The 16,236-nt window shown below is 37.5% G+C and overlaps 3 protein-coding genes across 3 annotated transcripts in view; 1 reads left to right on the forward strand and 2 right to left on the reverse strand.

The window, feature by feature from the left end:
* The window catches only part of LOC105561480, a 21,223-nt gene extending 16,258 nt beyond the window's left edge, over window positions 1-4,965 (reverse strand). Inside the window, exon 1 of the mRNA XM_012011488.1 lies at window positions 4,368-4,965. Coding sequence (XP_011866878.1) covers window positions 4,368-4,384 — 17 coding nt within the window. The 5' untranslated portion in view covers window positions 4,385-4,965. The remainder of the gene's footprint in view (window positions 1-4,367) is intronic.
* An 829-nt stretch (window positions 4,966-5,794) lies between these two features.
* On the forward strand, window positions 5,795-7,602 carry LOC105561481. Its single transcript, XM_012011489.1, has 3 exons — window positions 5,795-6,613; window positions 6,900-7,163; window positions 7,255-7,602. The coding sequence occupies exons 1-3, from the start codon at window positions 6,498-6,500 to the stop codon at window positions 7,463-7,465; spliced, it is 591 nt and encodes a 196-aa protein (XP_011866879.1). The 5' UTR covers window positions 5,795-6,497; the 3' UTR covers window positions 7,466-7,602.
* A 1,294-nt stretch (window positions 7,603-8,896) lies between these two features.
* Window positions 8,897-12,465, reverse strand: LOC105561482 (E3 ubiquitin-protein ligase RING1). Its single transcript, XM_012011490.1, has 4 exons — window positions 11,912-12,465; window positions 11,194-11,560; window positions 10,773-11,075; window positions 8,897-10,620 (listed from the first exon to the last, which is right to left on the reverse strand). Exons 1-4 carry the CDS (start codon window positions 12,152-12,154, stop codon window positions 10,403-10,405), a joined length of 1,131 nt encoding a protein of 376 aa, XP_011866880.1. The 5' UTR covers window positions 12,155-12,465; the 3' UTR covers window positions 8,897-10,402.
* Window positions 12,466-16,236: the final 3,771 nt, after the last annotated feature.

Below are 16,236 nucleotides of genomic sequence, written 5' to 3' on the forward strand. Positions count from 1 at the left end.
TATACATGTATGAATTGAATTAAATTTTATCTAATTTATGCTCTCAGCTTACACACACACACACACACACACACACACACACACACACACAAGTATTGCATGCGTATAGAGAATGTAGTTTGCATAATTTCTATGAAGACACGTGTTACAGGTACATCCATTTTTAGGGGATATTTTTAAAAAATTCAGATGCGATAAAAACATTCGTCTTAAAATTTATATATTATTTATGCGCAATGGACTTTTAATCATTATACGAACTCTATGTACATTTGACGCGATAAAAGGTAGATTGCATTACGTGCTTTAATGTTTTGCGTGCGCGTCCACGAGGCTAATCACGCATTTTCACGAAATACGTTCCGCCCTAAAGCGAGATAGCGCGCGGCTGTAACTTCCATTTGCATCCCGCACGAAATCCACTCGTGTTCCCCAACGAAGGACCGCGTGGATACGTTAATTAAATGGACCCGTGCGGCGCGGATGCAAATTATGGAGAAAACTTCGGCATCGCGCCAAGTTCGCCGTACAATGATTATCCGCGACGGGGATGTTTATGCCCTTGACATGCGCGGCGCGCGCGCGAAACTGAGAATAAACGCGCTCATAGGGGGTTTTCTCCGGGTTCACGCGCTCTCGCACCACCACCTTCCTTCCTTCGCTCATTTTTTCCCCCTCGCGACGACGCCCCCGGTCTCTTCCACCCTCTGTAGTCGGTGATTAACACACGAAGCGGATGGTGCCCTTACCGGCGATTGCCCGCGCGGGGAAAAACGAGCGCGCGAGCGAGCGAGCGTGCAGCGGCGCGTGGACGACCCCGCGTGGAACAAAAAGGAAGAAAGGAAAAAAGAAAGAGAAGAAATTGCACTTGCGCCCCCGTGTAGCGCCGAATTACACGGCCTCTCGGAAACTCGTCGCGTCGAATATAAAGCGCGGCTCTCGGCGGACATTAGCTCGGAACGGCACGACGTCACGCTACATACGCACGAGAATTCTTATCCCGTTTACCTGCCGAACGATATCGCGGAAGAGACTTCTTTTTTTTTTCTTATACTCGGAAGCAATAACGCGGGGTGTCTTTTGCGTCTGATCGTTTGTACAATGCTACTCATTAATGCCTGGACCTGCATTTTTATCATTTTTCCCATCTACATAAATCGCTGAGTTTCAGGTATGTATGTATGTACAGTCGTGGACAGAATGGTTGCGACATTTTATTTAGTGAGTTTAGAAACGCGCATTTAGACTCAGGTTTACGTTACAAAATATTTTCGCTAAGAAAACTTTTACTTGAGAAATAGATTGAAAACGCTCAATATGGTTTCGGAATCGAGTAAAACGTTCCTCAGAGAGGAAGATTTTGGAACGTAACGTAAAAAAAGTATCGCAACCATTCTGTCCGTCACTGCTATAGAAATCTGTGTACGCCACAGCCTGAAACTTATCGAAGTATAGATGGAAATAAGGATTACGAAAATGTGAATCCTAGTAAAAGTGAGGTCCAGGCATTAATGAATAGCTGTACAGTGATGGACAGAATGGTTGTGACATTTAGGAACGTTTAGGAACGTGCATATAGAGTCAGGGTTACGTTCCAAAATCTTCATCCCCGAGGAATATTTTACTCGATGGCCGTTGCGAAATCATTTTGAGCGTATCCGATCTACTTTTCAAGTAAAATTTGCCTCAGAGAAAATGTTTTGGAACCTGAATCTAAATGCGCGTTCCTAAATTTATTTAAAAAAAAGTGTTGCAACTATTCTGTCCATCACTGTACGAGGGAGTTTCAAGTTGAAATCCTGGCGTAACGCTACGGTGAAAACGTTTAAAATTACATAACGCGGTCGATTTTTGTTTTCCCCTTCGCCCGACGACTCTCGCTTCGACTCGCTTACATTATTCCGCCGGTGTGTATTCGCGAGTGATTTTCTCAACATCTCTTCATTCATTCACCGTTACTCGCCGCGTTGAACGCGATCTCGCCTCGCTACCGTGTTATCGATATTAAATTCGCCGGACCTGCGTTCGTTCAACGTCACACCGCGCTTCATTACGGCGGATCGTCGGACCGTGACCGGCTGATCGATGATGCGGTCGGTGATGCAATTGAAAATACGATCGCCGGATCCTCGGCCTACGCGCGTAAACGCGGCGCAAAGAAAAGAGGTTTAAATGACGATTTACGCATCGTGTAATGCGAAACCCTTACGGCAAACTGCCCCCGATCAATACCTTCTTGGCGTTTGTCCGATTCCGTTCCGAGTTGATATTGACCGAGTACCTCCATCGGATTTCGGTTTTGCGTCGCCGCGTAAATTCAATAAACGCCTGTAAATATTTGCAACAACTCCCTCGAGCTTAATGAAAAACCGCCGGCCACAATGTATTTTATTATCCGTTACATTACAGGCGGTGTATCGCGCGGTAAAAGCTCCTGAAAATAACCATCTGTCTCGTTGCCCAAAGCCCGAAGAAAAAGAACGCGAGCGGAGCTCTGCAGGCGCAATAAAGAGGATAAAAAGGGGGAGGAAAGGGCGAAAAAATGACGAAATGAACAAGAACGAGCGAGACGGTGGCGCGAGGACGAGGGGGACGAACAAGCGGAGCGGCCGAAGAGGCGGAAAGTCAATATTGCGCGCGATGGGATACGTCGGAATTATTGCTGTATATTAAAATTTATCGGATATCGGAGGTGCGTCTGGGCGGACTTAGCTCGTCGCGTGCGTGCACGCGAACGTCGTTTATGGGTTTCCGATATCCTACAGGACGAAAATCGGCGGACGGTCGGCGAACGATAGCGCGAGGGATTTTTCGCTCGGGCGCTCTCTCGAGCTCGATCCGTCGCGCGAAGGTCACGTGCGTTTGACGACCGGCAAATTCGATGGAGTCGCGAGGCGAAAGGAGAATCGGGGATTAACCTCGAGTAACGTTTCTCGCGCGCGTTTGGCTCTCACGGAAAAAAAAAACGGGTGCTCGAGTGCGATTTTTACACTGGTTGTATTTCGCGTCCACGATTTATACAGTGATATTTCTCATGGAAAACTGAGTCGAAAAGTCGCGAACCAGTTTTTCGAATTATGCTATATAAAGTAGTTATTATTAATTGAAAACTGGCCAATCAGCGTCACTTTTTAAACGGACGCACGTTCGTGATTCGCGCATTTATACCAGGGTGTGTGAAGTGAGCCTCGCGTGCCTCAGCGGCGACGTGCGTCCGTTTAAAAAGCGATGCTGATTGACTAATCTTTATTTAATAATAATTTAAGGGCCTGCGCGCACACTTTCTGTAAAACGTAACAGTAAGGTTTCGACCAATCTCGTGGCTTGATTTTTTTACGGCGTTGCCGCCTGTAAGCGAATCGAGCCACGCGATTGGTCGAAACCTTACTGTTACGTTTTACGGAAAGTGTGTGTGCGTGTGAATACTTTATGAAGTATGATTTGAAACAATGGTTCAGGACTTTTTGACTCAGTTTCTCATGAGGAATATCACTGTATAAGTCGTGGGCGCGAATTAGAATACACCCTGTACGCCTGAAAAATCGCGCAATAGTTTGTTTTTTTTTCTTTAATTGAGAAATCACGCCGGTGGGTCTAGCCAGCGAAATTTTGTTCCGGTTGTATAGCGGAACGTGAGTATCTTTGTAGAAGCAACGTGATAAATATACGTGAAATGTAGGTGCAACAGGAAGTGTACGTGACGTTTGCGTTGACTACGCTTGGGACGTGCCTTGGAGAGGCACATAATGCGGGGAACGTCACTCAAACTGTCAATATTGAGGAGAATTCTGAGAATATTATTAGCGAGATATATGCAATACGTTATATTTGGAAAAGGCATTTGATAAACTCATTTTATTCTGAGCATTTATGGGCGAGTTCGTCCATTTTATTCCGTGATTATTTTTATTAATTACTCTTACTTGTAAGAACTTTATATCTAGAGGAAAGTCCTCTACTATGAGATAGGATCCTAATATGGGATAGCGACGTTTCTGTTAAATTAATAGACATCGGTTAATTCCACCATGAATTTATTGCCCTTGGTGCGAAATTTGTTTAGTGAAAAATTCATTGTTAGATTGTGTAATCGTCGCGAGAAAAGATTAGTGATTGAACTTGGGTGTTGAAAACCTGCTATCTCATATTAGAAGCCTATCTCGTAATAGAGGACTTTCCTCCGTATATTTGTATGTAGAAAGAAGACAGTTTTGGAATAAAGTTTCATCGAAATTCCCCACTCAGCGTATGTAAAACACTGCAATATTTCTTACGTTAAAATAGATAAAATTAAAAAAAATATATCGAAAGATAATATGGCTTTGAATGAAGAGATAATCTTCAATTAAATTAAAACAGTATCTTACCTAAATTCTTTGCACATATTTTTCAACGATTTGCGGAAACTCACAACGATAACGTATGCCGTATTAGTGTCGCGCGGGGGTGAAATTTCAACTGATCTGTAAAATTTGCACAACACCGGAGTACGAAATCGACACGAATCCGACGTGAACGGGACGAGCGCGCGACGACGACTGGACTCCGGCTCGGCCGGATTGTCGCTGACACCAGACGAGTACCGGAGCGAGTACGCGAGCGGAGCTGCACGAAGTCGGCGAGTACCGAAGGTGGCCGAAGTTTCGTTTGAAAAGCAGATTGTCGCGAGCGATGCCCGCGAGTCCCTCGTTTTGCGAGCCTCGCCGTGTCCAAACAGGCGCTGTGCAACAAGCGGAGGTCTCTCCGCTTTTAATTACACACCGATAAACTTATGCAGTCGTGCGCCCGATAAAAAATTTTTCCCACCCGAATATGCAAAAATATATACAACTATCACGAGTAATAATCGTTTCTTCGCTAGTACATTAATAGACAATTGATTATTCGACACAATTCCCAGATAACAATGCATGTCTAACAGACGTCATAAAGGTAGGGGATCCCTCAGCCATCTTTTTTACTGGCACAGTAAAATATGATTTTTGTGCTTTTAAATCTTTTTGTGGGCTTTTATACACAAAATAATACCAGGATCAGTTACGAATCGTATAGCAGGACATTTTTATATTTAAAACATTCAGTTCAGAAGTCTAATAAAAAGCAAATTAATAAAATTCGTATGGCTCAAATGTGATAAACACAAATTTGAAGGAATAAAGGACTAAGAGCCGTGACGGTGATATTTTTTCGCAATAAATTTAGAATAAAATATTTAGACACTAACACCCTGTCACGGCTCTTAATCCTTTATTTCTTCAAATTTGTCTAATAAAAAAGATGTTGGTATTTGAAATTTTCAGTTCGTAGTTCGTATTAAATTTGAAATTGGCTTTATAAAATTGCAAAATTTTTTGCATTTTTTTTAACACTTTTTAGACGCACGTGTCTAAAAGACAACTTAATGCCGTCTTAAAGACGTTTTAGACATGCATGCTATATCTGGGTTGGCTCTAATTTAATTAGAAGAGGATTGTGAAAAATATTGCTCTCTGCCAGGATATATAATTATACATAAAATATGTCTTCAATAATGTTGGTCATCCAAAGTGGAGACAATCGTAGTGAACGGTACGATTTCTTAGTATGGTTTACGAGTGTATCTCTTTGAAAGAACCTTGAAAAGATTCTATGGATTTAACGAAAGTTCACGTTGTATCAGATGATAATGAAATTAATTTGTTTCTTTCGAAATTATTATCTAAATATTATTAATGCATTATATTATGTATTACATATTACGTAATATATTAATATTTTTTTAACAAACTTATATAGTATTTCTATCAGAAATTATATCTCTGCAGTGATTATATTATAATTGAAATGTATAACACGTACAGAGCGTATTGTGTTACTTTACAAACGGTAGCATTTCTCTTCGATTATTTCGAAATGTTCGCATTATACACGAAATGCTGAGCTACATTAAATTAAATTGATGCCGTTGTTGTGATTCCTGTTGTATCAGCGAGCTATATTTGAAAATTAAATAGCGTTGACCGTGTAACTTGATACAAAATGGTCCTGAGAATATAATGATTATTATAAAACACATTTCAGTTTATAATCTAATTTAAAAGAGATATTTTACGATTTGCGATGTACAAAGATGTACTTTTGATATTGTTTATTTTGTGTATTTTAATACAGACGAGTCTTCGAATAATTTTACACAATTTTTAACACTGTATAATTTTTTAAATAAGGCTTTTGAGATTACATGTTCATATAAATTTCCTTTTCATACAACAACATCAAAAGTCAACGTCCAAAATGTTGGACAATTCTTAAGAAACACCGTGTACAGTTCATTCTGCATGTCTTCCGCTAATGAAATAGCTTTTTAAATACCATCATGATTAATAAACAAAATAATAACAAAAACTAAAGACACGTAATACGAACTGTCCCAAAATCGTATTTATTGGTTTATTAAAATTTTCAAGTAATTTTTATCTTATATATTAGATAGTATATTCCAACGATTTATTGCCAGAATGTTCAAGAAGCACAAAATAAAATCCCGCAAAAAAATGTCCAGAAACCATTCTAGTAAAATGTCTGTAGAGTCCAATAACCTATCCTTATTGACTTCAAACGTCAATAGCAGCGCGTAAGTAATATTAACGAGCAGATGAAATTGTAAGAATAAAATTGTGTCCTCGATTTCGCATGTCTAAAAAATAAGCTTATTCTATTAACTGTAATAGATAAATGTCTGTCGGAATCAAACGCGAGTTTCAGGAAAGAAATGAACAAAAAGATATTAAAATATTCCTAAGTGCAGAATAGTATTTTTCCGATAGTAATTTAATCTTATGAAACAGTCTAGAGTTTACATAACGAAAAAATTACTATTTATAATATTATGTAATTTAATCATTTTTTAATTTCGGAAGCTCCATCAAGAAGTCAAAATGCACGTTCTCATCAATTTCATCAGCGACACCAAACAAAAATTATACGTCATCTACGCTAAAACAGCCACAATTAATCACAAAAGCACCTAAAGACGCGGCAGTACATTTTGGAAATTTTTATGGTCTTTGGGATGATATAGGGAAAGCACATTGCAATAATCACTGGAATAACCATCTTATAAGAGACGGAACAGCGAATAATAGACCACACCGTTTAGAGTTCACTAGGCAGATGGTGCACAAGTAAAACAATTTTTTCGCTATAAAAGTGACAAACAAAAATATTTATAATTATTCCAAAAGAACTTTTGAACAAGAGGCTTTTCTTTGCCAGATTGGAGAGGGTAACTGATACGGAAGATTACATGCGACAAGTGTCGGTTCTTCTAAAGAAGACGGTAGAGCCACCCGACTTTAGATTGAATCAACTTCCATCTAGAAATTCAATTCCTAACGGAAGTCGAAGCGCCTCGGATTATCCACTCTGGTACAAGGAGCCTCATAAGATATCGTTAGTATACTCAAATCCTATCGCTCAACCTTAAAGCATGAGATTTAGTTACCGAAAAGTAACAAGTGTATCGGCAAGAATAAAAGCTTTAAAATACGCTCAAATGTCCGGCTTAATAAATTTTAATTTTAATATTTGCGATATATTTTTCTCATCAGTTAAATGTTATATTTTTCCTTTTCTTGTTTTTTTATTTCCCTTCCACCAATTTAAAGTATATTTTTGCGCACTTCGATAAATTATTCTCGTAACTAAAAAAGCAAAGCACGGCCCGATCATCTCTCGATATAAAGTTCTTTTATTCTGCTTACATGTATAGATTTACTCCTGAGGAATTTGTTATACTCAAGTCAATACAGCAGAAAAATTTATGATAATGTAATTAAAGAAATACGCGCAAAATAGATCTAGGTTTTATAGAATTGCTTGGAATCTCTGCATCAATATATTCGAGAATTGCGTAAATCATATACCAGTGCCTGACTATACTTTCGATCCTATTAAAAAAATGTAAAATACATTACTTCGTATTTTACATACATACATGTATATTCTTCATAGATTATTTCAAAACTTTTTCAAGACGATTTAATTATATTTTGGGCCTTGTCAAGACTATTAATAAAGATTAATTGGACAATACATTTCTTATAATCGCCATTTGTTATAACAATAAAACCATAGCAATAATCAATTTTTTCTAAAAAAAAACATAGTAATTAATGTCATAACGGCACATAGATTGAGTATTGTTAAAGTTGCAAACCGCGAGACAGAATTCATTTCGGTATTCATTCTGGCGCGCTAATTAAGAACGTGGTCATTAGTTTGCATGGCGTTATGCCGTAATTAAGCGTTGCCGGACTATTACGAATCTCGTTCCTGGAATAATTAATTAGATCTAGAAGAATCATAAAGGGGGGTATACACATGAAAACATAGTTAATCTAGGGTTTAAGTGACGAACGACCGGAAATTCTCAACGCTATCACGGTTGTATTTGATTTTCCGGTTCTACGATTATTTCTACACAGAATCTGTGACGTATTATTTGTAACAGGGAATAAGGAACATCCGCGTGACTTGAGATTAATATATATACATATATATATTTGTAGTATAAAAATATAAAAGGGATAAATTAATATAATTCGAGGATAATCTCACGCAGCTTGTTTCCGAAAAACGAAGGCTGCTGTTATCAAAAGACCGGCACGCGTATTGTTTTCGCTTCAATGAAAACCCAGGGGAGAATGCACGTTAGGGTGGTATTTATCGATTATTCCGTCCACCGGCGTAAAGACGAATTCCATGTATCTTTAACGAAAGCGAACATCCAACCGCCGAAGGGGATGCCAGAATCGCGCGAACGGATATGTTTGTTTTAATAAAAGCGAATCCTGTTTAACTGTAAATCGTGATCGTGTAAAGTATGGCGATTCGAAGCAGTGAAACGGTTTTAATATTCACTTTTGATATTTAATTGTGTTGTCGTTAATTATCTTAATCGTTTATACACATAAATATACTCGCACAAGGAATCAACATGCAAATGCGAACGCGATGCTCCACATTTGAATATTTAAAAAATGTCATTTTTATATATTATATTATTTATCTTATCCTCTATTTTATGCTACTTGTGCATGGAATCTCGGGAAGTAAGTTAAATACGACTACAAATTGTGCAATATATATTGATTTAAAAAAGGTTAAAAGAATCTAGAGATATATAACGGTTATAAAAATTAATAAAAATATACATATGTAGAATCAATTATCGTACTTACATCTCTCTTTTTTTTTAAACAAGTACATATTTATATATATTTTTATATACATATAGATTTATTCTTTTTCTGCAAACTATACAGCATGGTCCACGTGATTGAGAATCCTTTAAATAAATTAATGACTATTAAGACCATTGAATGATGGAACGTGTATGAATATGTGTGAATATAACATATATATACCCTTTATAAATATACACGAAACTTCTATAGATATCATTTTGCATGAAAATATAAAATGTGAAATGGTAATTGCAATTCGGTTTACAGTTTCATCTGCATATACACTTGTCAGCTATTGTATTTAGTTCGGTTTGAATTTAAGCGACGATCGTACGTCCTGTAAACCATGTGCCCACACGTGATGATTCCACGGTTGACGTAAAAGGCTAAGTTCCTGATAAATTTTTAAAGAGTTCAACTTAAATGTGATATGAATTTCATATTCCCAAGTTATTGACCTAAAAAACTGAGACACTCAAAGGTGGATTTAATACATATTTGAGATCAGAGTGAATAATGCTAATCTAAGGTTATTTAATTATTTATAATACAAGATGCTGTAAATATTAAAAAAAGGAATTATTAACAAATTCCTTACCACTCACTGAGTTTCATTCGTTTATTATTGGTATTAATAATGTGAGTTACTGTTTTAATGGCCCCTCGGTATTTCAATTTATAAACAGAGCAATATAGGCAATACACCAAATATTGCAAAATTATCGTTGCATTTTCTTTTAGGCACAAGTTCTAAAATTTCAAATTGACTATTGTGAAAAATATGATCTCGTTCAATGCACAATAAATAATATATACATGTAACGTAATAAAGAAATTAAATAATATATTGTACGCATTTTTCGAATGGCGTAACATACCTAGACGTACAATGTCGCTTAAATTGAATTCAGAAGTTTCAGTTGCCCCGTTCTTATTAACCAAATCGTTATTAGCAACCAGTTTTAAAGATTGCACCATTGTCGATGATTATGAATACTTCCATAATGTCCAATCAAATTAAAAGCGTGGAAATACAGTACAATATAATAACGATATGCATTTCCTACACCAGTATATTCTACTGTACGCCACGCAATATGAATGACAATTCATTCTTCTCCTTGGGGAGCATGGCACAATTAGCTCCCGTCAAACGGATTCTTTTGAGGCCTTCCCTAGGTTTTCTTCCACGAGTAATACATTTCCAAGGGTCGATTGACGCGCCAGAACTTGTCGTTCACTTGTCGTAACGTTTGTGAGCCGCTTAGTACCACTAGCTGCCCGGGTGAAGGCGCAATGTAGATACAGAAATTTAATAGCCTATCTGATTCCGATAATTCGGTATCCAAATCTAACGTTAAGCGCATTGCCAAATATTTGCTCAAGTGGTCCACTGCAAGAACAAATATAATTCGTTACTGGCGAAAGCTTGCTTCTTTAATACAACTTAACGTGCATTTATATTTATTATATTTATAGCCTTTTTGAAATATACGACTTTTTCTCTCTTTATTAAAATGTTAATATGTTTGCGAAATAACTCACCGGTGGCGTTCGCCGTAGTTTTTATATAGCGAATACTATTCTCCTTCAACGCTTTTATCAAGGAATTGTCACCTGCCATTTCTGTAGGATGTGGTTTAAAGACAAGTTCAATTTCGTTGAGCATCAAAGGTTCGCTGGGACCTTCCCCCTCTGTGTCAACCATTGAATCGCCGCCGCCGGTCTCAGCCTCCGCGCTGGAGGAATCATTCTCCGAATTTTGAAGGCTTTTCTGCCGTTTCGACGGCTTTGGGATTTGATTCGCGGGATTTGGCGACGGTGTGGTAGAGTTTCTAGATGTTGTCCCTAGATGAACGCACGTAAAATTAATTTATGTAATAAAAAACCACAGGCTGTTATAATCAACGGAAATCGCTGCTTGTAGATTAACGAACAACGCTGGTACTTTGAGAATTAGTCGTACCTCCACTGTTCAAAGTCGCGCTCTGAGAGGAGTCACTTTGATTTGCCACATTTGATGGATTTGGTGTTGTAGGTGCGCTAATATTTGGTGTATTGTTATAAGACGTTGCGTTGCTCGCATTCTCAGATTCGTTTGCGTTTTTCCTGGAACGTTGCGGACGATTCTGACTCTGTAGCTTGATGCCCTCCGTGATGGAGTTAACAAGCGCGGCCTGCGAGTGCGACTTGTTCAGTTTGGCCAAAACTCGCTCCTGATGAGCCTCGTATTCGTCTCTGCTTGGATAGATTTTTGATATTAGCAGATCAAAGTTCGGATCCGGCCTGAGAGACCTTTTGGAAACCAATTTCTTCCTGCACGTAGGACATTCCTACAAACGATATTGCAAATGTAAAACCTGTCCATTACGTACAATAGTACATAAGCAGATTCCTCGTATCTTGATAGAACGGTTTTAACTATTTGTACAAAAGTAGCACTATTCATTTCTATCAAAGACATTTCTATCGTGACAACTGCGTTACGTCACGACCATAAAATTCCTGCGACAAGTAAAAGGAGCTTTGAGAGTACGGCACAACTGAGAACATATGAGTTAACTTTACATCATTCTTTAATACCTAATAGGACACGTTATAATCAGACCTGTCAAGGTGATACTGTCGCGGAAAAAGGAAACCGACATCGTGTCCACGGCGCGTCCAAGTGTGTAGCAACGTACTTTGTTACCGCTCCGTAAAGCCGTGATGATACAATCGGAGCAGAAGCGGTGGAGGCACTCCTTGGTGGTCATGGTCTTCTTCAGCATGTCCAGGCAGATGGGGCACATGAGCTCGCTGTGCAAGCTCCGCGGGCTGACCGCGATCTCCGTGTTGTCGGTGATCGCGTCCTGCGGGGTGCGGTGCAGCTCGTAGAGCGACAATTCCCATGTTTTGTTGAGGCCGACCTGTTCCGCGGACGCCATCTTGGATTACTCTCGACGCGCACGACCCATGCACGACGTACGCGTAGCTGATGGAGGAAAGCCCCGCGGAGTATCCCGCGGTATAACCGGAGAGCTGCTTCTGAGAAGCCTCCGTTACCAGAGAGCAGTTTCTCTCTCTTTCCCTCTTCTTTTTTTTCTGCGTCTTGTCAAACGGTCGTACTTGTAAGTCGCGCGACGCGACAACTCCGTGACACAGAACTGACTGATACTAAACTCTAACCTAACGGGGAGAAATGCGAGGAGCGCGTTTTACCCGTTTTACCGCTGCGCCGCGCGCTTGCGCATGCGTGCGCGCCCGCCACGTGACTAACTCCAGAGAGAAACCTGAGAGCGGCCACGCCGGCGTTTTACTTGATTTTCGTTCGGCTGATTCCAGCGCCATACGCCCATTTTCATTTTTGGAACTATTCCGCTACACATATTTTCACGCACAGCCGATAAAATAATCTCCATTTGGTGCGTGTCCATGCTACGCCCATTTTTCAAGCGGGTAATGCAGTGCCCAACTTTGATTGTGTTCCGTACGTGCTGCATACAAGAAATGTCGATAACACGAGAGTGTTATTAATTTTTCGTAACGGGAGTGAGCGAAAATCCCGATCTTCGAGCCTTCTTCGCTGTTATTCTCATCTCACTCACTCCTATTACTTACTGTCTCGTTCGCTCTTATAACGATTGTGTTTTAAGATATACCAACGCATGCCTAGAAGATTATCTATCAAATTATCACGTTAAATATTTTTAATATACATACAGCAAGTATATCAGGAGCAATTGTATTAAAACCAATTATATAATTTATAAAACTTATTTTCGATTAATTGTGTTATTTAGTAGGACTGGTAATTTCCTTCAAAGGTTTCGACATTCGAACTTCGAAATTACTTCGAAGCTTCGAAAAATTTATTCGTGTGAGTGGCGACTTTATTCAAAGAATACTAAAAATATTGCAAATAAAAAGTATTAACAACGAAAGAATGTGAATCGCCAGTAATTGATTAACGATAAAAAGAATTGTTAGACGATTTTAGGCTGGCAGATGATTTCTTTATTTAAATCCGACGTCTTTCGTTGTTAATTCCACACCGAAACTCGAAAATGGTGTTTCCTACGGAGATCAGTTTTTGTAGATTGTTGAATTCCTTGAGAAGGACCACACCCGTATGGTCGAAACGTCGGATTTAAATAAAGAAACCATCTGCCAGCCTAAAGATATCTAACAATTCTTTTTAGTGTTAATCAACCACTGGCGATTCACATTCTTTCGTTGTTAATACATTTTATTTGCAATATTTTTAGTATTCTTTGAATAAAGTCGCCACTTACACGAATAAATTTTTCGAATTTATAACTTTTTCAATGTTTAGCTTATAATATTGTAACACAAAATTTTCAATAATTGAAACACCATTGCAACAGCAGATTCTTGAGACTGAATCAAGTAAAAAAAATCCCGTATTACTTTTCCCTCCGACAAACAGTTATCGAGATATTATAAACTAAACATTGAAAAACTAAATTTTCTCTTGAATATCTCAAAAAGTATTAGGCAAATCAAAAAATGTTTCAGACAAAAGTTGTTCATATTAATTAGTAGAATAAGATAGTATAATAAACAATAGGGAGTTCCATTTAAAAAAATGACAGCAACCTCCATATAACCATAAAAATTTTTTGTTTAAATTAATTTTACCATTATATAGTTCTTTCAAAACCGTACAACTTTTGTCTGAAACATTTTTCCGTATCTCCCATATTTGTCGAGATATTTCACCGGACCGGTACTTTTTACTCACCCTGTATATATAATTGCAAAATATAAAACTTTGCTGACAAGCTACATTGTACTCTTTTTGCAAACAAAATTTGTAGTAGATTGTTCTCGATAAGCGTGGTTTTCTATTTTATTATAACTTTGCATTTTCTGGTTATAAATGAAATAATGCCTCTCTCTTTTAGATTTGAATTTATCCGATAAAAACAGACCAACTTGTAGAGGTCCTCCACCACCCCCGCCGAATTCTTATCGGCGGTCCTCTTTTGTTTGCGATAAAATTGTGTTTTTACAACTTAATTATATAGCTTAATTAATTGTATTCACAACTTATTTTGAATTTTGAAACCTATTTGAAATATATACAAAAATATAGAAAGAGAGATAAAGTTACGTAGTGAAACTAAAAACATGATGTACAATAAAATTATGTACAATTTTTAATTATGACATAAAATTACATATGAACATGTTACATGTGTTTACAATAATACGCACCTAACTGTTACAATGTAAAACATTAATAGAAAATGTTACACAGTACACACAACGTATTACATATGTGGCTGTGCATATAATTGTACATTTTTTATTAATGTGCAAACGAAAAATCAAACTGTAAAGACAAATTTATCGATCAATTGCAAACAAAACTATCGATTAAAAAACTATGTGAATCAAATTGAACTAAAATTTTATTCGATAAAAACAAATCAATCTACATAGAGGCCCTCCACCACCCCCGCCGCGTTTAATCGACGGTCCTCTTTTCTTTACAATTTGATTTTTTACATTTTTATTATTTATTCTATACTTATTTTACAATACGCATACAATATTATAAAAGAAAGAACAACCATATAAATTTAAAATTAAAATATCTGTAAATACACTGAGAAAAATTTTCATCGGATAAACCAATTAAATAGTGTTTCCGATGGTTAATTTTTCCGATTACGTTTTCCGATTAAATTATGGATACATCCGATGAAATTTATCCGATGAAATGCAGTTACCGATGAACTTTGATTGAAAAACCGATCACATTTCTCATCGAATATACAATTTAATCGGATATATCCGTTTGTTATTATCCCAGATAACATGTTTGTCTAAAAGACATCTTCAAGACTTCTTCAAGTTGTCTTTAAGATATCTTTTAGACGTGTATGTCTAAAAGATGTCTAAAAGACGTGTTAAAGACGTCTTAAAGATGTCTTTTAGACATGCATGTTATGTGGGATGAAATTGGATTATCCGATTATATTTAATCAGACATTTTTCTCAGTGTACCTACAATATTTCTTTCGACGTTATATATGAAATATTCGGTATACGTAGAATAACACGAAATTTTTTTTACGTACTTATTATATTAAAGTTATTGTTACTTCATTAATTTATATTACCTAATTTTTTACACTATCGCATTATGTCCCCCTATCCCTGACTATCCAAATCCCTACCTATCCGTATTCCGATTTATAGACCTACCTACCCGTATTCCGATTTATAGATCTACCTACCCGCGTTTCAACATAATGAACCTACACATCTTTAATTAACCGCGACGCGATTTTCTAGGGGTTTGACTTGGAGTTTATCGCGCCTACGGGATTTAATAGGGGTTTCACTCTCGCACATATGCAAGAATGTATGTTATATATAGAAGTGTAACCCACCCGAATTGTCACATATTAAAAGAAATCAAAGTATAGTTCGTACAGCACCTTACTTAGGTACTCCATCAGAGTGGCCAATATTGACCACATACCTCGTCGTATTTAGTCCTTCGGTGGGCCAGATTGGACCTACCTTTCGTTGTTCCCGGCCATACAATCTGGTCATTTTGACCAGAGATCAGGAAGGAAGAAAACTTCTTCCATAGTCGGTTATTGTCACCGACAAATATTTCGTACGGTTCGAATGTACGAGTGACGATCGCATCGCAAAATGCACGACCACGAGAAGTTAATTAAAAGAAAAATATTAATTCAAAAAGCTTTGCGGTATGTACGAATCAAATTTATTTTTACTTCCGTTAATTATTTAAACATATTGATCATCTCTTCGTAAAATGATCTTTGAATTCAAAAGTCGAATAGATATAGAAAAAAATTTACTTCGCGTTAGAGTGATTTTAATCATATTCCTCGATAAATCAAAATTTCTAATATGGATAAAATTAAGTAATTAATAATTAATTAAAAATTTTTCCTGAAAAACCGATCGCGAAAACCGACCGCGTAAACCGACCGCGAAGATGCGTGTAATTGTGCATGTCGTT

The sequence above is a fragment of the Vollenhovia emeryi genome, unplaced genomic scaffold (genome assembly GCF_000949405.1).
Source record: "Vollenhovia emeryi isolate VEMERY1.0 unplaced genomic scaffold, V.emery_V1.0 DF939206.1, whole genome shotgun sequence".
Lineage (NCBI taxonomy): Eukaryota > Metazoa > Arthropoda > Insecta > Hymenoptera > Formicidae > Vollenhovia > Vollenhovia emeryi.

Excerpts from the sequence above, each read along its gene's own strand:
- LOC105561481 (XM_012011489.1), top strand. The coding sequence starts at position 6,498 with ATGTTCAAGAAGCACAAAATAAAATCCCGCAAAAAAATGTCCAGAAAC. Across the intron at positions 6,614-6,899 it reads TCAAACGTCAATAGCAGCGC|CTCCATCAAGAAGTCAAAAT; the intron begins GTAAGTAATATT and ends TAATTTCGGAAG. Across the intron at positions 7,164-7,254 it reads ACTAGGCAGATGGTGCACAA|ATTGGAGAGGGTAACTGATA; the intron begins GTAAAACAATTT and ends TTTCTTTGCCAG.
- LOC105561482 (XM_012011490.1), bottom strand. The coding sequence starts at position 12,154 with ATGGCGTCCGCGGAACAGGTCGGCCTCAACAAAACATGGGAATTGTCG. Across the intron at positions 11,076-11,193 it reads CGCGACTTTGAACAGTGGAG|GGACAACATCTAGAAACTCT; the intron begins GTACGACTAATT and ends GCGTTCATCTAG. Across the intron at positions 10,621-10,772 it reads AACTACGGCGAACGCCACCG|TGGACCACTTGAGCAAATAT; the intron begins GTGAGTTATTTC and ends TTGTTCTTGCAG.